The sequence below is a fragment of the Agelaius phoeniceus genome, chromosome 1 (assembly GCF_051311805.1).
Source record: "Agelaius phoeniceus isolate bAgePho1 chromosome 1, bAgePho1.hap1, whole genome shotgun sequence".
Lineage (NCBI taxonomy): Eukaryota > Metazoa > Chordata > Aves > Passeriformes > Icteridae > Agelaius > Agelaius phoeniceus.
Window position 1 is genome coordinate 22,034,643 of NC_135265.1, and position 21,792 is coordinate 22,056,434.

At 39.4% G+C, this 21,792-nt stretch overlaps 2 protein-coding genes across 13 annotated transcripts in view; both read left to right on the forward strand.

The window, feature by feature from the left end:
• Positions 1-12,039, forward strand: part of DBF4 (DBF4-CDC7 kinase regulatory subunit) — a 14,134-nt gene extending 2,095 nt beyond the window's left edge. Inside the window, exons 3-12 of one of the 2 annotated variants that reach the window (XM_077174688.1) lie at positions 841-1,035; positions 2,153-2,203; positions 2,746-2,815; positions 2,958-3,034; positions 4,482-4,512; positions 4,788-4,833; positions 6,543-6,671; positions 9,104-9,218; positions 9,521-9,648; positions 10,803-12,039. In XM_077174688.1, the coding sequence (XP_077030803.1) occupies positions 841-1,035; positions 2,153-2,203; positions 2,746-2,815; positions 2,958-3,034; positions 4,482-4,512; positions 4,788-4,833; positions 6,543-6,671; positions 9,104-9,218; positions 9,521-9,648; positions 10,803-11,868 (1,908 nt within the window). In that variant the 3' untranslated portion in view covers positions 11,869-12,039. The remainder of the gene's footprint in view (positions 1-840; positions 1,036-2,152; positions 2,204-2,745; positions 2,816-2,957; positions 3,035-4,481; positions 4,513-4,787; positions 4,834-6,542; positions 6,672-9,103; positions 9,219-9,520; positions 9,649-10,802) is intronic. The other variant, XM_054634121.2, reaches the window with a different exon arrangement.
• Positions 12,040-19,127: 7,088 nt separating this feature from the next.
• Positions 19,128-21,792, forward strand: part of ADAM22 (ADAM metallopeptidase domain 22) — a 135,597-nt gene continuing 132,932 nt past the window's right edge. For 4 of the 11 annotated variants that reach the window (XM_077174632.1, XM_077174635.1, XM_077174652.1 and 1 more), the window contains exons 1-2: positions 19,129-19,309; positions 19,491-19,657. In XM_077174632.1, coding sequence (XP_077030747.1) covers positions 19,252-19,309; positions 19,491-19,657 — 225 coding nt within the window. In that variant the 5' untranslated portion in view covers positions 19,129-19,251. Of the gene's footprint in view, positions 19,310-19,490; positions 19,658-21,792 lie in introns of all 11 variants that reach the window. The other 7 variants (XM_054632550.2, XM_077174677.1, XM_077174683.1 and 4 more) reach the window with 3 other exon arrangements.

Sequence of the window (21,792 nt, forward strand, 5' to 3'; positions counted from 1 at the left end):
TGTGGAGGGCACTTAGAGGTGCCTCTCTCTGTATATCCTGTTTCTGTAAAAGATCCACAGAGCAGAATTGAAATGCACAGTTTCAAGCTGTGTGATTTGTGCTTTCCACAGTGATTAGTGGAAAAGAGGAAAATACCTCAAACTATACAATCTGACATGAAATAGTGAGGCACTTGCCTGTTGATCACACTGTAGTTGGCAATGAAAGAGACTGAAAGAGCAAAATGGAGGAGTAAACTGAGAATGATGACATTTTTCTATTGCTGAGTATGAGAATATGAATCTACTTGAGACTTTACTTTTTTGAGAAATGTTATGGAAACTGTAGGTGTGAAACATGATAGCTATCCTGAAATTTTAGTTTTTCTGCTGGTCCTAAACTCAGTAAATTTATTGCTTCTTGAAGACTGTAAATCCCATTTGCAAACACCTGTCTTTAAGTTTTGCTGAACACTTCTGTGTAATTTCTGTAACGTAAAATTAGAGAGTTGTTTTCCTTAAATTAATATATTATTCCTTAATGCAGTGTTTTCATTCTTGTAATTGTAAAGTATTACAGGTAGGTAGTATAAAATTGTAATAATCATAATAAAGCAAAGCTCTTTTAATAGTTATACAAAATTAAGAAATTTAAATTAGAATTTGTGACTGGTAATATGCTAGTACAACTTAATTGTCATTGTCATCCAGATACGTAGAAAATATTTTCTTGTTAACTCAGTGTTTTTGAACTTAATTGTTTTAGAAGTTTTATCACTTTCCTTTAAAATATTCAATGTAAAGTTGAGTTACTGATCTATTGTCCTGAAAAAATTACTTGTTTTATATCTTTATATTTAGCGAGTGGAGAGTTTTCTTAGTAAAGATATCAACTATCTGGTGACTAATAAAAAGGAGGCAAAATTTGCACCAACTCTTGGCCAGATTTCTCCTGTTCCTAGTCCAGAATCTGCACCTAATGGAGGAAATGGCTCACCTCATCCTAGCAGCCGAAAAGATCGACATGATGGCAGTTCATTTAAGATAGCAGATACAGTAAGTTTCTTAGTAATAATACTTCAAATCAGGTGCAGTGCATGGGATATGCTCCTACAGTTGTTCTCTGATTTTGTTTCCTAAAGGTGGCAGCAGTTCCTTGGGTGAATAGGGATTTTTCTTCGAAGCATTCTTTTAAATTTATTCGGGCTAACTTGTTAAACTTAGCTAACTCAAAATAATTCAGCAAATTTGTTGGAACTTATTTTAAAAAGGGTCCATTTTTGCAAATAAGAAGAGTATACTCAAATATGTTCTAATTTACTATGTCTGACTTACAACATTGATGTCGTGTTTGACAGCTGGATCAGGCACATGATGACATCCAGTGATTCCTGTCTCTTTAGCAACACAGCCTATTAAATCAATCCTATTTGGCTGATTTGATGTTGTCAATGCTGATATCTGCAGAAACACTCTCTGATAGTAGTAGCAATAAAATTGAGCGTTATGAATATTAAGTTTTTCTTACCTCTTTCTTAGGGAATCACATTAATTGCAACAGTTAGTATCTAAATTTATGCAGGTTTATGTGAAGTTTCTTACATGGGCAAGTCTTGTGTCCTTTCAAAATACAGTTGAAAATCATTAGCTGTACTATATATATGGTGCTTATTTAGAAACATGACCAGGCTGCAGGCTGGTCTTTGTATTGCATGGGTGAGGTCACCTCATTTTGTAAACAACCTGGGTAGGTAAAGGCAGCTCATTATGAATGAACAGCAAAAAGTGGAAAAAGGAAATGCAGTGGTGATTGAAAAGCACAGGATAAGACAGAGGCTGTGATTATATTCATGAATATAATTTTCACAAGCCCAGCTGATGAAACCTCATCTTTTAGTGTGTGTGTCACTGGCTGCTTATTCCCACCATGTGCTTTGTTCCAGCACTAACATTGCAGTGGCCTTCTTTGGCTGAAAATGATTACTTGTTGGGGTTTTCTTGGTTTTGGGTTTTCCCTTTTCACTGTATCAACCGTAATCCTGTGAGAAAGATGCACATTATTGAAAAATTGGCAGTAGAGTGAACAAAAGGAGACCCTTGTAGCTAATGTGTATTTGTTAAGAGCAATGTGAATTATCTCTCCTCACTACAAAATGTTTCTGTTTCAATGTAGGTACGTATGAGCAGAGGAAAGTCCTTGGTTGAAAAAGCAATCAAAGAACAGGTAAGCCAAATAATCAGCAAACTTGTGCTTCAGAACTTTGGTAGTTTGTTTTTCTAGGGAACAAGCAGTTGCCTAAGTGGCCTTAGTGGTTCTAGAGAGAAGTCAGTCGTGGAATACTCAGACAGAAGTTGAGGGATTGTCCTAAGTGAAGTGTCAGGTATGTTTTCGGGCTACTTCTGAAGACTTGAAAGTCTGTGGAGTTTTAGGAAAAGTAGTAACATTTGTTAGGATTGCTAATGTAACTAGCATTTGAGAGGTGCTCCTGAAGTTAATGTATATATTCACAGTCTTCAGATCTTGCTGTAAAATGTGACCATAAAGAACAGTTTTGGTTTTCTGAAGGTTAAATGTATTCTTTTGATGGTGAGGTGCTGTAATACAGAGAGAGACAGCAGAGGAGTCTAGGAGAGTGGTATTCTTTTGGCTAGAAGCAAAGCATCTTCATTTCAATCTCAACTTTCATATCATATGTTATATTTTTAATTATTTTAAGTAATTCCTATGCATTGTTAAAGATTATTAATGTAATTTATTGCTTGCAGGACTTAATCCCCTCTGGTAGTATACTATCCAATGCTTTGAGTTGGGGAGTGAAGATACTTCATATTGATGGTAAATATTTTTGTTAGATGAAACCTGATTTCAACATGTAACATTCATTTAATGATTCTTTTGTTCAATTCAAAATATTATAAGTTATGTCAGACATACAAAAATTGAGCCAACTGACTATAATTCTCCCACTTTTTGCCAGATGTTAAGAATTGCATTGAACAAAAGAAAAGGGAGCTCTATCTAATCAAAAGAGCAGGCGCTTCTTCTAAAGATGTGGTAAGTACCTCTCTGCCATTTATAAAAATGCCATTTGTTTCGTTAGCTAAGAAAACACAAAGTACTGAGGACTGCCTGCTGTGAAGCTTGTGGATTTTATTTTAATGAAGGTATTGCTCATTTCCAGTTTTTCACAGACTAGTATGTCTTGTGAATTGATTTAAAAACCATCTTGGATAATACAAAGTATATGCTGTATATTTCAACATTATTTAAAACTAACTTTAATAGTAGCATTGATTCCATAGTGTGTAGAGCTGTGCTCTTGCAAAGGGTATCTAAGAGTCAGAAGTGCTGAAGTGTCTGAAATTTCCATTCTGTGCACCTTAGAAGTAATAAATAAAATGTATTGTTGTTTTAGTATGATGTAGATGGCAGCTAAGTTGCCTTGTATAATTTTCCCTGTGACACAGTGATTAGAAATTCTTTCATTTTGATGGCCCATTTTGAAAAATCACGTTTCCTGGAGAAGCTGTCTCTATAAGCAATCTGCAACTCTTCCTTCATAGAGAAGGAGCATAAAGCATCTTGAAGCTAATTTGCCAAGTGTGCGGAGTTGGTGAAAAGGGGAAATCCCCTTTTCTCAGGTTTTTAGTCTATGATGTAGTGAGACATTAAAGCTTGTAGCTCTTGTGTGCTCCATTTGCAGTTGCTCTGTAATTTACACAATTGTCTGGTTTAGCCATGGGGCCTGATAAATAAACAGAACCAAAGTACCCAGCATGTGTTATGTTGCTTTGGAATGTAATATTGGCTAGTTCTTGAGGCCACATAAAATCCTCTGCCAAATCATCACTGTGTACATGGATAGCAGGTGAGGATTTTTTGCAAATAGTATAAAATGAGTTTGTACTTCTACCAGAATCAATTACATTTAACAGCTGATGCTTGAATGTAACTTCACTTTTTTCTGAAGACAAAATTATTCTTCTAAATTTTAGTCTTCATTGCTAAAAATAATAAAAGATGCAACCTGTGTAAACCCATTCAAATCAAAATTGTTTTAATTGGAAATACTTGCTGTTCTACAGGTTTTGGTGGCATTTTGCAGCTTGCAGTTAATTAGGATTTACAAAGTGTTGTAAAAATGTTATCTGTATGAAAGACTGAACTTTCAGCAATGGCAAGGTGTTTTCAGGGTGGAGGGAGTAAATGTATAAATTTACCTGTGTTTCTTTGTTTTGATTTGATTTTAGAAAAAATAAATTGAGGCATCTGAAGGAGAGCACTTTCTTTTCAGTGTAGCAAGAAATATTTCCTTGGGAAACATGTTGTCTTCTTTCAAAGTATTAATGAGCTTAGTTTCCTTAAAAATTCATCTTGAGTGTATGAAGTCATGATTGACACAGGGAGACTCTCATAACTTAAATTATCTACAGCTAAATCTTCAAGTACAGTGCAGAATAATGCTCACTGGGATTTTACACCATCTCTCTTTTTTCAATAGGGAAAACACGTTACTGCTCCAAAGTCAAAAAGTAAGTACTGCAATAATTACAGAGGTTTCTGGCTTGATTTATTTTCTGAATGCTTAGAAATGTGCTACAGTTCTTCTATGGTCAAATGTGGTGCTGTACTCCAGTTTGTATGTCCAAGAAAAGCATGTAGAGAAGCTTTATGGAAATCAAGAGTTTGTCAAAACCTGTACATAATGAGTCCTAAAATAAAGTGTGCTTATTTATTAAGCTACTGGAGCAACTTGATACATGATGAAAAGTATTTCTCTATTGATTTCCTTTTCTCCCCCTTTGAGCAGGTAGACTGAAAAGTCCATTTATCAGGGTGGAAGATAGGAGTCGGTAAGTGTTCTCTTCATGCATTTAGTAATGTGGTTCTCAAACTGAGTAATTCAGGATTACTTGAGGGAGTGTGTCCTTAAATCTCAATTCCTTTCAACTGCCTGACTTCAGATGTCAAGTGTACTGAAAATGACATACAAATGTCTTTAGCTGCCAAATGGAATTGAGCAAGTAGTAGTATAGTAGGGAATATTTGCAATAAGGTGAAGGAAGTGGCAAGTTAACACGTAACTCCAGTTTATAGATCATGAGAATGGATTCTTTGGGTTACTTCCTACCAAGGAATGAAAGGGAATCATGAAACTTTACATCTTTCCTTAGATCCAAATCTTGTAATGCAAAACTTTGCATACTGAATTCCACTCCTGTAGTTCCAGCTCAATTACATTCATTTCCTGCTGAGACTCTTTAGATGTAAGGAAAGTGAAGTTGTTAGTTAAAATAATAAATTGAAACTAGGTTTAATTTCCTGTTCAATCATTTCTTTTTAAAAGGAAAAATTAAAGGTTATTAATCTGATTTCAATATCCACTTGTACGAGGTCTGATACTTTCAGCCTTGAAAAGTGATTAAATATTAAGCCCCGAATGTTTCGGGCAACAAAAAGTTTCACATCTTTCTGGTCCTGTAATCAGTCAGTCTTTGTTGTGTAAGAAAATGCCAGTTAGCCAGAACTTGAGAGAACAATGAATTGTAAAAAAAGTTTGGTTCTGCACAGCATAATTTGCACCTTTAAATTCCTAAGTAATCTGAGTTATGGTGTTGTTTATAAGCACTAAATTCTTTGACCTGATTTCTCTGACACTTTGCTGTTTAAAAAAAAATCATCTAAACCTGGTTGTACACTGTGAGTTGGCAGTAGGTGTGAGGGACGTGCAGATAGTGGGCAGAACTGGACCAACAGAATTGTAAGGATAAGAAATTTGTATATAAATATATATGTATTTCATAATGTAGTGAAAACACTTGAAACACTTCTAAATATTTATGTAACATAATGTTTTTTAATGTTTGTGCAACATTAATAACAGTTCAGAAGCAGAAGGTGATGCTTCACTGGTGTATTATGTTTTCCAGACTTGCTCCTGTAGTTTTGCCTGGGTAGCTTATAATTGTAATGTGGGGACAAAAATCAGACTGAACTCTGCCATCAGCATTTCAGTCAACTGATTATTCAGTATGTGAACTTTTGACATGTCCTATTTTGGAAGTTTTTCATCTGTTCAGAGCACTGGTGTGGTTGCTAGTTCTGGTATCTCTGAATGTACAGAGTGGTGTACAGGAATATTGTTTTTCTGTAAAAGGTCTGTTTCAATATTCTGAATGGTGAATTGATTTTTTTTTTTAAGAAAATGCCAAAATAAATTTTAAAAGCATTGGATGTTGGGAACTGCTGTAGCTACTTCTCAGGAGCAAAAATGCAGTGTTGTCCAAATTGTTCTTGGGTTTATTGGTTACCCAACTCACAACAACTAATAGGCACACAAGTTGTATCCCAAGGAATGTGTAAGACAGCTATGGAAACTGAAGGAAAGTATCAAGGAAGAAATGAATGACTTATTCTAAGATATTTATCTGTTTAGCATTCTGTATATGTCATATGTAAAAGAGAAACACTTGTTCAGTATTTTGGAGCTGGAGTAATGTATGCCATGAAGCCCTGTTTCCATTTTTGGTGGTTCTCATGCACTTGTTTTGTGTTAATACAGGCAGTACCGACCGTTTTATCTGCAGTTACTGAGTTTTCCATTTCTGAACTATTGTGTTCCAAAGCCATATAGTCCATTCGAGGTGGATAAGAAGTATCCTGGTCAAAAGCAAACTCAGTCTAAGGAAAGGTTTGTTGAAAATTTTATTTTATTGAGGTGTGGGTAGAGGAAAGATTTGTTCTCTGAATTATTCCATGACTAAAAAAATTTGTGTTCTAAAATAACTTCTCAACTTCTAATTTTCTGTGCTATGTAATACTATTAGACTATTTGCCATGTCTCATCAATGTATCTGCTGCACTGTTGGTGTCTTTCTATCTGTACCCTCTTTATCCTGTCTTGAGTCCTTTTTTTGGGCACACAGATGCGTACATCCAAAAATGTGGCCTTCTCCTTTCACTGTGGGTCAACATAAGATATTTCTTTCCTTTCTCCCTCTGGTTTCTTCTTTGTCCTCATCTTGGATGCTATTCAGTAAGTATTTCACAGGAAGTGGCTTTCTTAAGACTTCTTTTGTATTTGTCCATATAGTGCTGAAATAAGTGGTTGAACTTTTTAAAGCAGTGATACTGAATCACAGTGCCCACCCATTGTTGATGATTTATAGAAATTAGATAGACTGCTAATACTGCTTCAGCTCTTCAAAGATGAAAAGTGGATGCCAGCTTCCCAGTGGAATTGCAGCTGGCTTTACAGCAAGTGTTTATGTAATACATTTTGGCATTCAGGCTCGATTTGAGCACTACAGATGCAGTTAGAACTTCAGCAAATCAATTTTATGATTTGAAACTATTTAAGAGTCTTAACTGTTTTTTGTGAATCAGTGGGGTTTTAAAGTTTTTTTCCTACCTGCTTTTTTCATTGACTTCTAAAAACGATTCATGTGAGAGACTAACTATATTTTGGTGGAGGTTAGCTTTGCTATATGTGGAACTTAGTGTATTTAGTAGGTTGCTGCTTTTCTGTCCTTGGGGCTGGAGACTTACTTAGCTGTGATACCCAGTTTCTTTATGAAGTGACTTCTCCACAGTTCTGACCAGTCTTGACCAAAATGCAGTGCTGGAGGTTTCAGCTGATATTGCCATGATGCTTTTTTTTCTGTGGTTTTTTTTTTTTTCTTTTAAATTTTTAATTGCAAGGAAGATAGCAGTATGAAAAAGCAAAAAACATATATTGCAGGGGTTACTGCTGTATTAATAAGGCAATTTCTGATTGTGTCTTTTCAGAGGATGTTGAAAAAGCCCATTCTTTTTAAAGCAGTAAAAAACCAAAAGGGCAGGTTTTGTTTGGATGGATTAAGGAATATGATATATTAAAAATGTCAGGATTTATGTTTCAATAAATATTCCTAATGAACACTTCACATGGGCACATACCAAAGAGATGTTTAGGTGGGAGAATGGTCACATTGACTTGCTGAGTATGAAACAATGTCAGTTTTGGGAGAGAGAGAGAGGGGAATGTTCACTTGTTTTGTCTTTACCTGGGAGAAAAACTTGTTGAAGCAAAGTTGTTAGCTCTCCTTGCTTCTGCATTGGGCAAGACCTGCAGACTTATTCAGTCTTTAGGTGATCAATTCTATTGCTTCTGTCCTGCTTTACTGGTTCTCTCTGAGTTTTACTGGTTCTCTCTGAGTTTTACTGTTTTCCAGAAGGAAGGTGTGAAGGCTGGTGTAACAGCTAAAGCACACATTAGAGTTCCCTGGCCTGGGGAACGCAAGAAATGCTGGGGCAGGATGTTAACAATACATTGCTGTGCTTTGTAAACTAGAGATTTTTCACAACAGATTTTTAGATGTAAAGTCCTGAGCTTACATGTGTGCAGATACTTGGTAAAATCTGTCAGTGATTTTTGGCTAAACAATGAGATGGAACTATTCCTTCAAAGTCAAGGGAAGTAGAGTTTGATGACTTTGCTTTACTGCTGGCATATCAACTGCAGGTGGTTTAATAGTGGATTGCAGCAAGCAGTAGCTCTTCCCAGAGGGGGATTCTGAAGATCATGGAGCAGCTGTTGAAAATTTCTTCATATTTTAATGTCCAGGAAGAACTTCAGGTTCATTTTTTTGCATTCCCACTTAGTCTTTACCTAGAAAAATAGGACAAAATGGCATTTGGTCAGCATATTCAAATTATGTACAACCAACAGTAGGTGTTAAAATCTTAAATTTTTTTTTGCTGTTTCTAGTTTGGGTTTTATCAGCTGTGCACAGAGACTTCTAAATGTCCTTTGGTTTTATTTGTTTAGCAATTTTGTATTATTTATTCTGAGTCAATGATAGTAGTATGTCTATACTAACCTGTATGTTCTATGCTTACATATAATTCCACTGAGTCTGCCTGTCTTCTTACAGTAAATGTTTCTGGGTTTTGTTTGTTTGATTTTAAATCTAACTATAACTCTTCAGGTTTTTTAAGCATTGACTAAAATAATGTAAATAGCTTAAGGGGAAATAAAGGTTTGGTTTGGGAGTGTTTTTAAGTGAGTAAGAATGAGTGTACTGTGAGGGGCAAGTTGAGCACTCAGTTCCATGTTTAAGACTCATTAATATTCTCTAACAGAAACAAAATAAACAGTGACAAGGATTGTGGAATGCCTGCTCAATTTCCTCAGAAGGACAAGAAAAAGAGAGGATATTGTGAATGTTGTGGGAAGAAATATGAAGATCTGCAAACAGTATGTGAAATGTCAAGTATATGCTTTGATACCATCATATAATGTGGTATCACCAGAGGTTTCCCTGTAATTTTTTATTTTAAAACATTTTTCTGAATTACCAGCAAATTAGTATTTTCCCCATGTTAAAAGAAGCAATTAAGAATTAAAACCTGCCTCTGATAGCTGTAGGCACTAGTAATTCATATCTTAGAGATGCTGGTGGTAAATTAATGATATTTACTTGATTCCTTGTTGTGCTGTTGACTTGTATATTGAAATCTGTAATGTTGGATTTATTTCATGTTTTTTCTTTATTGCAGCATCTTGAAAGTGAGCGGCACCAAAATTTTGCACAAAGCACACAGTATAAAGTTGTTGATGATATAATCTCAAAGTTAGTTTATGAGTTTGTTGCATACAAAGATGATGATACAGGACAAATAAAAAGGTGAGTTACTTATTGTAAATTCTAAAGACTCTGTGAGTCAGGACACTGAACAGAATGATAGTTTCGAAATTCTTGATCTGAATAGAACAGGATAAATTCATGTTTTCAAGGCTGAAATAAATAGTGGAAATTTTCTGTAGGGTTGTATGTGGCAAATCAGTTCTGTAAAGCAGAACTTAGGAAAAAAAATGAAAAGTGCAGATGACATCAGAGAAAGTTGAGACTGAAAGTTGACAGAAGTTGTTCTACTTATGTTTAGCTCCTGTAACACAAAATCTACTGTACTGAAATACTGCTAACAGAAAGACAGCAGTGTCTGGACATCTTGTTCTGAATGATTTGTCATACTTAGTAGTCTGAGGACAGCAAATTGGTCAATCTGGTCTCCTTACCTGTGGAAAAACTTCCTACCTGTACTCTAAACATCTTTGCTTTTGTGCTGCCTGTGCGAGACAGAGAAAGCAAATAGTCCCTTCTTTGTGCTCAAGAGCTTGAATGGGTGAGAGAGGCTTGTTTGGTGTCTTGGGCTGTAGGCACCAGGGTCTTTGTTATGTGAAGCAGTAACACTGTTCAAAATTGCTCTGATTTTTTGGAAATTAGTCAGGAGATAAGGGATAACTTTCTCGTTTGTTTCTTCATTACTTGCTTTTTTTTAATAAATATATTCTTAGTGAAATCAAAGGAAATGCAAATAGAATCAAACAACTGATAGACTAATGAAAGCAAGCTTTTATTTCTTTTGTGGTTTCAAAATATTCAGAGTTGTTAGACTTGAAATCCTGTCAAGAAAATCATAGTAATTTTGTGTGTAAATGTCATAGAACATTTGTATTTATAGTCATTGCATTATATGAATTAATTTCTTTTGTTCTTAATGCCACTGTAAATTGAGATTTTCTGAAATACTAGACTACATTGAGTGTTTTTAAAGCAATGTCATGAGCTGTAGAAATCAGTAAGAAAACATCAAAACTATAAGGCACTCGGCTCCTATAGAAATAGTGTGTTGCTACCCTAAATATATCTTTCCTTGAGGGACTCAAAAAACAAAAGCCCCTTTGTCAGTTCAGTTGCTTTTCAAGAATCAGTTGTATATCAAGTTATGTTGCATGGGGTTTTTTGTTTGCTAATATTTTTAAACAATTTCGTTGTAGGGCAAAATGTAGCACAGGATGTTTTTCTCCTATTATTGGAAAGATAGCCAGACCAGATGAGCTGAAAGAGCGACTGAAAAAGCAACGCATTGCTTTGAAAACTTACTCCTGGAAGGATACTGCAATGCAGGCTCTCAAACTGGATCGCCAGCCTGCAGAAGTACAGCCAAATTCTGTGCCAATACCTACCCCTGTTTCTGCATCTGTCTGTTCAGTTCTTTATTCTCACCCATCACAACCTTCAGAACTAAAAAGTAAATTCAGAATTAATAATGAAAATAGTAAGACTGATTGCTCCTGTGCTGTGAAGTTGCAAGAGAGTGTTGTATCATCAAATTCCATACAGCCACCCCTTCAGAAAACTGACAAAGTATACACAGAGAACTTGTCTCAAGCTTCTGAGCTGTTCAGCCAGGGAATACTGGAACCCGATGAAAGTAAAAAGAATGTACGGTGTTCTCAGGAAGGAATGGATACTTCGTATTCTCATACCCAAGTTTCAGATTTTAGTGAAAAAGACAAAAACTTACTGCAGCAAAAACGAAAATTAAATAATTCAGTAGTTCTACCAGCAAAGTGTTTGAAAAAAGCAGATGCCAATCCTACATTTGTCAAGAAACATCACGATTTCTGTGATAATCATCAACAAATGCAGCACAATGTCGTTCTGGAGGCTGAGGTATCTGATCCTGCTGTGAACAAAGAACTTAATGCATCAGCTGCCAGCACTGCCCACAGTTCACCGTCTGGAAAGCTGCACAGAAAAGTGAAGCTTAATTTGAGAAAGAATAGAAGAGAAACCCCGAAACAGAATTTGGAGTTACGTGTGAAGAATTCAGATGGACTGTCTGTTCCTGAAGAGAAGAGAAGCACTTGTAGCTCCTCACTGCAGACCCTATTGGAGTTATTTCAGACAAGTGAAAGAAACTCAGAATTTGGAGGTTTTTCAAGTTACACTGAGAACAAATGTTCAATGAGCATAAATGATACATGTGAAGGGCAAAATACAAATGTTTTGTGGTCATTATTTTCCTCTTCATCCTCATCCCCATTTTTTGGATTTTAATACTGGTTTATTTAATATAATGATTTTTAAATTGACTTGAAAATTTAAGATTCTATTCATGAAGACTTAAATTGCTGTATTATATGTACAGATTATTTGGTTTTCAAGTTTTTTAATGCAAAAGCTTCTGTATATGTAAATAAGAAAAATAAAACTAAGTTTGGCTTTGGTCATGTGTTTGGGGTTTTTTTTTAAAGGTGCTGCTTTATTGTGTCTGGTAAAAGCCTCTGACCCCACATTTGGATTAAATGAATTGCTAGGCAAAGCATGATGCTGTTGCATTTAGATGGAGTGATTTCCTAAAATCATTGACTATGATATATTCCAAGCAACCACATTAAAAATAACTGGATGTTCCACTGTAAGTAGTCCATTACTCACGGATTACTGATGTTTTGCCGGCATTTGGTTGCTTCCCTTTTCTGTTTCTTCTGCTGCTTTAATAGAGAACACAGTAACAAAGATGTATTACATTCTTTGGCTACTCTGATGTATTATTATTAAATTAAAACTACCTCTATTGTGTGTTTCAGCTAATAAGAAAGCAGTTAGATGTATGCATTTTCATTGGGGGAAAACAGACAAACAAGAAACCAACAGGACAGGTAGGTTTCTGGTCGACTTTGGTCATTTGTTTGATTTTTCTTTCAGAGTAGCCGGCCTGTGGGATTGGCTTTACTCAGAAGCTGAGGGAAAGACACAAGTGAGAGTTGGAAAGACTTTTTTTTTTTAATAATGCAGATCTTTACCAGAGCTGATTTCCTTCAGAATTCCCATATCTGTAAATCATGAGAGAGCACAAGTATAAAATTACAAGAGACAAAGCTTTATTAATAAATGTAGAGTGCCTTAAGGTCATATAAGAGATCTCAACCACAGAAATTACTTTCATTAATTTTTGCATAAATTACTTGTTTGCATTTTCATCTCTTGCCCATTTAATATTCTCAAATTCAGTGCTTTTACAGTTAAAGTGCTATAATGTTGCAGGCTATTGTATGTCCTTTATAGGCTGTTTTCTGTGAGGGGTAAGTGAAGCTGCCTGGAGTGCAGGAATAGGTTGAGGACAATTATAAAAAATTATATTTCCTTTACAGGGGATGTGAATTGAAAGCTTAATGACAGTAGCTGCTTAGGGTGTTACTGTCACCTTTAAAGGTGACATCCCTTATTCCTCTGTTAATGTAATTGCATGTACAGTCTGGTGAGGACTGCTTTTGGCTTCTCCAACTTACTGGTCACTTCTGGCTTGATTTATAGTTAATTCTGATCTGGATTCACATCCAGAAAATATAGAAAGCCATTACAGAAATGAGCTAAATTACCATTTTAAAGAGGAGTTGATCTTGAATGTGCATATCTGTATTTATTTTTGCCTGCAAATTACCAGTATATAGTACTCTATAGGACTGGGACTGGAAAGTAGGAGATTGAAGCAATTACTTTGTTCTTCATTTTGAATGACACTTTAGTGACTACTTTCTGGTTCAGTGAGTTCATTATATATTTTAGGAACAAGTATTTTGACTGTTTTTCTTCTATTGAGATAATTTTGTTCAGTTGGAGGGTTTTTTGGTCGGGTTTTTTGGTTGGTTTTTTTTTTGGTTGGTTGGAGTTTCTCTGGGTGTGGGTTCTTCCTAGCTTTTGGTTCAGTCTTAAAAGTAAAAGTTAGAAAAATTTGCATTTCCCCCTAAAGCATTGCAGCAATCTGCCAGTAAGTATCTCTTTCTCCTGCCTCTCTGCTTCCATCCCTGGAGCACACGTTCCTTAGCTGCCCTGGTGGCCTCCACTTGTGCATGGCTATTGATACACATAAGGATCCCTGCAATGATAAGGGTGAATGTCACCGTTAGTCAATCTACTCATCAGATAAACAGTGTGTGTGTTTTGCATATGATTAAATGCAGTCCTAGAACATGTTAGCTCAACAGGCACTGCTAAGACAAATTTTGAGCACAGTGGAATCTGCCTTTAGAATCTTGAAGGGAAAAAAATTAAATTGAGGTTTGTTATTAAAATACAAAGACTATTCATTGTAACCCAGAACAAGATTAGGAGAGTCACTGCTACTGGTTGCAGATAGCAGTTCTAGTCATGATGCAGACTTTGTTTACTGGTCACTTTAGTGTGTGTTAGAGTCCCCTTTGTTGTATGTTCACTTGGTATCACAAGCCACAGTAAGCCTATTAACTATTTCCAGAGCAGATTTGCTCAGCATATTTAATTATTTTAATGTATTATCTTTTAAGCTTGTTTAAAAAAAGCTCCCGCAGTTTTTTATGAAAGTTTCAATGTGTTTATATTACAATTTGAAAAAATAAATGCGGAAGGGTAGTTACTAGAACATCTGTCTCTCTCTGATCTCCTCATAGAGAGGAGAATTGAGTATTTTCAAAATATGTGGCAGTGATTGTGAGAAATGTCGAACAGTTCAGACAAAGATGCCTCTTCAGTCACTAAAACTGCGCTTCTAACGGCAAACCTTTATTTATCTGCATGTATTATACTTAGATATTATATAATTACAGTTTGAACTTTCTTCATAAGGATTTCTTCTAATGCACTTCATTTTTGAATTGTCTTGCTTTCTGTGACTGAGGAGCAGAAATGCTGTGTCCATTCAGGTAAGTTATAGTGTGGCTATAAGGAGGAGAGGGAACAGGTCCCCATCTGTGTGCGTGTGCACGAGGGTGTACGTGCAGATGCTCCTGTGGGGATTAGCAATGCCAACACCACTCACACATGGGGAAGTTCTGCAGGGACTTCTGAGGTTGATGCATTCAGGTAAGCCCTGAGCTCTGCAGCAGCATCCCTGTAGGCACCTATTGCCCAACCTCCAGCTGCAGAACACTTGACACAAAGCAGGAGGTGACTGTAGGGCTAGCTTTCCCCTTCAGCATTGCACGGAGGTTAGTTACAGCCTGAGGTTTTGGCTCCTTAGATGCACCTGTGAGGGTGTGTGCACCTTCATCCCACACCCAAAGAGGCTCAGCTCTGACACACTCAGCTAATGTAGCTGGTGATGGTGTCTGTGAAGCTCTTGTGGCAGCCTCTGAGTGAAGGAATGTTGAAAAAATGGTAGCTGCTCTAACTAGTGTAATTACAGTGGGGTATGTAGACACAGGACAAAAATATTAATCCCTCCATGTTCTCCAGCTGCATAATCTTTGTCCATGTGGCCTCTGGGCCATTGGCTGATAATAAGCACCAGGGGCTGATAAAGACTGATCACACTGGGCTTTTTGGTCATGTTGACAGTTGATACCACAGAAGCATCAAATCACGGTCTACCTTGGTCTTACACTGAGTACTCAAAGGTGGAAAGCACTTCCTTGCCCCAATTTCATTCTCTAGATGCTTAGAATCTGAGAACTTTAAGACATGCAATTAGATTGTGTATAGAATTATGGGAAATTCCTGAAATAGTGAAGTGTAAGATAAAACTACAATTAAATATGATCAAGCATTCATAGCCTTCTTGCGTGACTAGTTGGGATGTTACTTGCATCACAGCAGGAAATGGTCTCCCCTTTATTCCTCTCATTTTTTCCATTATGCTTCATCTCATGTAAATATTCTTCTGGAAAATAAGCTATTTTCTTTCAAGTGCTTACTGCCACTCAGATTTAGCTGTAACCTCTATATGCATCTAATCACCACTCTTGAAGACAAATGAGGGGAAAATTTAGCAACCAATTGATCCAGAGCAATTGTACAACTTACTTACACAGAATATATGTAGGTGGACTAGAAAATGAATACCAAAATGTATTTCTTAGCATAGCTAGTCCTCTGGACCCTGTGAGGAGATTATTAATGCTTGCTCTTAATAGCAAAAACAAAAGTAAATCCTGTTGGTAATAACACAGAATCACCACGGATAATCTGAAGCAGGTGAAGATAAATGTGAGTTAAGTCCATTAACCAGTTTACCATCTCTAAAGGTGACATAAGATGAACAACTTGGGGTTTTTTACTGAATTCTGCAAATGTTGCTTTTTAGTTCTTTGATTTAGATAGTGCAGTTATCAAAAATAAATGCAGAGCACCCAAAGAAGATTTGGTATGGAAAGCAGGTGTTTGGGTGTAGTCCAATTTAATTTGGGATAAAGAAGTTAAAGATAAGAAGTAGATTCAGGTGGCTGTCTATAATATTTTTATTTGTTTGAGGTTTGTCTTGGTTTTGGTGGGGGTTTTTGGGTTTTGTTTTGTTTTGTGTTGGTTTTTCATTGTGTTTTTGTTGAATGGAGACCTCACTTCAACAAATACTTAATACTGAATCTTGAGTATGTGGATAGCTGGGCACAAACCCCAGACTTTCACTGTGACCTTCAGTACTACAGGCAGTGGAGAGAGTGGTGCTGGTCTCATCTCTGGGAGCTAGAGATAGGACACAAGGAAATGGGAGGAAGCTGCAACTGGTAATGCTCAGATTGGACATCAGGACGAGGTTCTTCATCAGTCACCAGAACATGCTTCTCAGGGAAGCAGTCCCCAAGTCAAGAGTTAAAGGATTGGATGACATCATTTTGTGGTCTATTTTTAGGTAGTTCCATGAAGAGAATGGAGGTGGACTTTCTGAATCTTACAGATTTCTTCCAACATGAGATATTGCATGAGTTGCTAGAAGAAGAAAAAATCTGTCCCCTGATGTGAAAGAGCTCATTGCTCAGGGGTGGATAGTCTGCCACAGTCCTCAGCAATGTGGAGGAACTCGACACATAGAGGAATGTGAAATCACCATCAGTGAAATTTAAATATTTCTCTGAAGAATTAAGCCTGTCAAATCATTCATTTCTAATAAGTATGTACAATTAGAAGGGACTTCAGACATACAGATCAGGATTTACTTCCTTCAACATAGATTAGATTCTTCAACATAATAGCGATCTAGATAGTGATTTAGATCCTTCAACATAATTTAGAAATTTTTTGCAATTTATTTAAGTTTTCTTTTTAGAATTAATCTTTAGTGTTTACCACAGAAATGATAAATAAATAAGCCAAAGAGTAGAATATATAAATTAGAGAGGTTTGCAAGGAGAGGAATGTAAAACCTTTTTCAGCTGTGTTTTGGCTAATTGCTTCTAGCACACACACTTTAAATGCCTTGATCTTTGTATTAGTTGGCTGTATTTCTAAAAAAAAAAAAAAAAAAAAAAAAAAAAATTATTCTTAAAATAAGTGAAGGGTTTGACCAATACAGAGTTGGCGTACTAAAAAAAGTACTGCATTTATGAAAGGTGTGTATCATACCTCACCATACCCACTGAGGACACAGACTGGATAAAACTGCATTTAGAGTTAGCTCAAAGCAGCCAAGTTTTGGCTGGCGCTGGGTTGGTGAACCTTCCATGTGTAACACCTACACTAAATCTGAACACTGGTGAGCAAGAGAAAAAAGAATTCTGTGATGTACTGATCCAGGAAATGAGTGTATAACTGTACTGTGTATCTGCTGCCGAATGGTGTAATGTATACCCAATGTCATGAATTCTCACAGAAATACTGACAGAAGCAGCTGTGAAATAGTGTGACAGTGGGGAGAGTTTGGTCTAACTGAAATAACTGTAGGGCTTGGCTGCAGCCTGAAATGCAAGGATTTATGACTTTTGTAAGAAGATTGAAGCATCATATTATAATACTGATTTTTTTACTTTGCTATAAATAGCCCTTTCTCATTTTCTTTACCCAACTCACCCATGGTCTTCTTTACACCCCACACAAGAGTTTTTTATAAGCTAATTGCATTGTTTCAGCAGCTGCTTCAGGACTTAATGGATACTTTGAGGTAGTATTGCATCTTGCCTGTAGTACCTGACAGCAGTATAAGCAGGACAGCACAAAACTTACTTGCCACTTCCTCCTCAAAGTTACTGTATATTTCCACATGCAGTGCTCTTCTGTTATCGTCACCTTCTTGGACTGTCATTTTGGCTGTCTTCATATCAGAGAAACAAACTCTGAGAAACTGAATTTCCTCCATCTATCCTCTAATTGGTTCCTTTAAGAAGATTATATATGTAAGTAAGATAAGCCCTACAGAGAAATCGGGCCAGGAGCACCGGCATTCCCTGCCGGGTGGCTCCGGGGAGCCGCCGTGCCCGGAGCGCGCTCCTTCCCGCGGGGAGCCGTGGAAGGCAGAAGGCAGCCCGGCGGGTGGGAACGCTCCAGAGGGCAGAAATGGGGGTGCCAGGTGTCCTGGCTGCTCTCGGTGCAAGCAGTGCAATTAAAATTGATCAGCATAATGGTTTTAAGATATTTTGTTTGTTCCTTTGCTCTTTTAATCTTTGAGACTACAGTGAGCAGCAGCTTTCAGTGGCATTTTCTGTGATGCCACCTCCTCCTTTATTATGTGTTTACAACTGGTACAAGCCTTGTAGAGGGTAGTTAGACTTCGTATTCTCTTGCCTGGATCGGTAGCGAGCTGCATCTGCCGCTGCCCTGACACCCCTCCTCCTCTCTGCGCTCACCTCAGCTGCGTGCCATGGCCGTCCTGCTATCGCCCCTTCCGAAAGCGGCGGGCAGAGAGGTGCCTCAGGCGACCGCCACTCTTGTCCCATTTTCATAAAGAAATGTAGTTAAGGAAGGTGAGATACGCCGTGCTGAGAGGCAGCACTGCTGCTCTCGGCTTCCCGGTAGGTGGGAGTGTAGAATTGGGTTGCAGACGCAGCCAATCCCTCCGCTGAGGGAGAAATATTCTCGCGTTTCAGGGAGCGGACATCGTGGGGGCTCCTTGGCACCTCGGCCTCTCGCTTAGTCCAGGAGAGCATGTTGTAACGCGAAAGGAAAGATTCTGCGTTGTAATCCTCTCGTTGTTAAAAGAGCGAGGAGACAGTAGAAATTTAAGAAGGGAACAAAAAATGTCGTAGAGAATGAAATTAAGGATTGCTCAGAAAATGAGCACGTAAAGGAGGAGAGAGGGGCTGACGGCGGTATGGGCAGGGAGGGCGGGAAAACGCCCCGGCTGCCTCCCCGGAGAGCCCCCGCCCTCACCCGCAGCTGTCAGTGAAGGCAACTTTTCGGCGGGGGTTCTCTCTCCCAGCCCCGGAGCGGTGCGGTACCGGGGCGGCCCTACGGGGCGGGGGCGACTGCGGAATCCCTGCGGCGCTGCCCGGGCTCCGGGGCTTCCCCTCCGGTCTCGCCCCGCTCCCTCACGCCCTGGCAAACGACTACATTTCCCAGCACTTCCCTCTTCCAAGCGGGCTCTGCGGGGAGCCTCGCCGGCTCTCGCCATCTCCTTCGCTGGCAGGGGGCTCGGCGCGGCGGCGGGGCGGAGCTCGGCAGCCCCGGCCCCGCGGCAGCCGCGGCCCCGCAGCCCCCCCGCCCGTGCAGGCGCGGAGCCGGCGGCGCTCGGCGGCGAGCGGGGCGGCGGGCAGCGCCATGCGGGCTGCCGCCTGCCTCCTCTCCCTGGCGCTCGGCGCCCTGACAGCGGCCGCAGGTGAGTGGCGGTGGCGGTGGCGGTGGCGGGGCAGCGCCGCCGCGCTTGGGGCGGGGGCGGCGGGGAGGGGGGGACGCTGCGCCGAGGCTGCTGCGGAGCCCCGTGGAAACGGAGCCCCCGCTCCAGCCTGCGCGCCGGGGACGAGGGCGCAGCCGGGTGACAGTGCCTCTCCCCTGCGCAGGAGGCGCCGGGCCGGCCACGGCGGCAGCGGGGCGGCAGCGGGGCGAGAGCCCCTTCGCGGAGCGAGAGAGCATCAGGCCCCTGCGGCTGGTCTCCGGCGAGGGCGGCGGCGGGGCGCGGTGGCCGGCGCTGAGCACGCGGGTGCGGAGCGAGGCGGCGCGGGCACAGGTAAGCGCCGGGCGGGGGCACAGGGGCCGCGCAGCAGGGCCGGCCGTGCCGAGCTGCCCGCAGCCTCCGCCGCGGGTGCTTGCACCGCCGGAGGATAACGCTCGGGGCAAAGGGATGCTCGGCTCGGCTTCCCGCAGGAGCGCGGGGAATGCCAGTCCTGGGCAAGGGCGCTCGAATTAGTTCCGATGGTCCCCGTGCCTGTCAATGCCCTCCCCCGGCCGGCAGCGCGGCCCGGGCGGGCACTGCCCGCTGCCTGCGGCGGCCGGGGCACCCGAAATGAAAGAAATGAAAGTTGCGGTGCCTTTGCGACAGCGGGGCTTGAAGCGCTGCGGCTTCATTTCGGCTTGTGGCTGAAGCGTGGGCAGGGTGGGTTTGTGTTCTGTGGACTCGGATGTGTTTTTAAAAATAGAAATTGTACATCGGAAGGGAATTGCTTGAAATGTAACATGTGAGCTAAGCACAGGATTTAACGTACATATTGCCTGCTACCCAACCCGGGGTATATTTTCAAATTCCATAGAATCATAGAATCCTTGAGGTTGGGAGAGACCTCTAAGACCATCGAGTCCAACCATTAATCTGGCTCTATTTGTGTTAAAAAACATATTTTGATTGTATGAAGCCCAATCCCTATAACTTTTAACAACCTCATTTTGTATTAAAATACTGTGGTTTTCATCTTGACCCCTTTTGTTTGAGGTGGTACATGGCTGTTACATCTGAAGGAAAAAAACATTAAGTCCATATTGTTATTGATGTAGAATATAAAATCTGAGCATTTGAAGTAACTGCTGACCTACAAGATGAGTTGCAGGCCTCCGTTTCCTCCTTTTCTAATTGACTACTGTGTGTTTAATAAACAAAATTGGTGGAAAATTGTCTCATATTTCTTTTTTTTATAATCCATGAAGTTTAAGAACCGACAACTTGCATTCTCTTTGTTTTGTTAAATAATAAACAAGCTCTTCATAGCATATGTATTTGCCTCTGAATGTAACTTACTCTATGTAAAGGTTTTTCAGATATGATGACCATATTTACAGTACAATAAAATACTCTTCTCAAAGTTCATAATGCTTTGTTCAAAGAAGAAAAAAACTCCTTTAGGCATTTCAGGATTCTTTGAAGACCCCCAAAAAGTCACAAGTTCAAACACTTTGTGACATGTCTGTTTTAAACTTAGTAATGGTTGCTTTTAACTTTAGTATTAGGCTTAAAATACTGGTCTTACAGAACAAACTGCTTATTAATGGATTTCATTTTTCTGAATGTCTCAGCTTTTACTCACCAAATCTTAAGCTCATAAAATTTTCAAGTTACCCTGATCTAGTTAAGTTGTTAGTATGAATATTAGTCTGAGCAGAAAAAAAGTAGTAACATGGATGGTTTTGAAAGGGTTAAATATGTTTATTTCGCAACAACCTCCACAGTAAACTAATGTTAATGTGTAAAAGCTCTGATGTTAATGTAAAAGCCACTACAACTTTTCTTCTTGATCAAGAAGTTTCCCCACCGCTGCTTAAAATATTCCCAGCCTCTTCCATGGTATCTGATGGTTGTTACTCATGGAAGGATACAGTAGCTGACAGTGCTTTCGACAAAAAAAATTGCCAAGCAGGCCGAACCGAGTGAAGCAGTGCAGACTTTCTGTGATTCTGGCACAGAGCATGGTTACATCCTAATTGCAGGATATTGCATCCCCTGCCCAGGGATCTGAGTCAGCTCGCCAGTAATGGACCAGCAGCAGCGTGGCTGACTTTGCTTAGCTCAAGCTGTGTAGGAGCTGCATTCAGGAAGGTGCTCGTCAAAGTTATGGACTAACTTCACAGAGTGAACTTTTATGGTGCTTTTGGGTGTCTGGTGAATGGCACATGAAGTATAAAGATGCTGGATTCTTCTCCCTCATGAAGAGACACCCCATGCCTGCCCTGAAGAGTTAACAGTCAGTGGCATATAAAGAGTAGGGAACAGATCAATACCATTTCCATATGTATTTGATTGCTTTATGGTTAAATACACTCTTACTGTCTCCATGTTCTATCCATTGCTAATAGTCTTTGAATAGCCATGTTTGAGAGTTTAAAAAGCTGGTCTTGAACAGAGATTTCAAACCAAAGCTATCTGCCTTCTGGGTT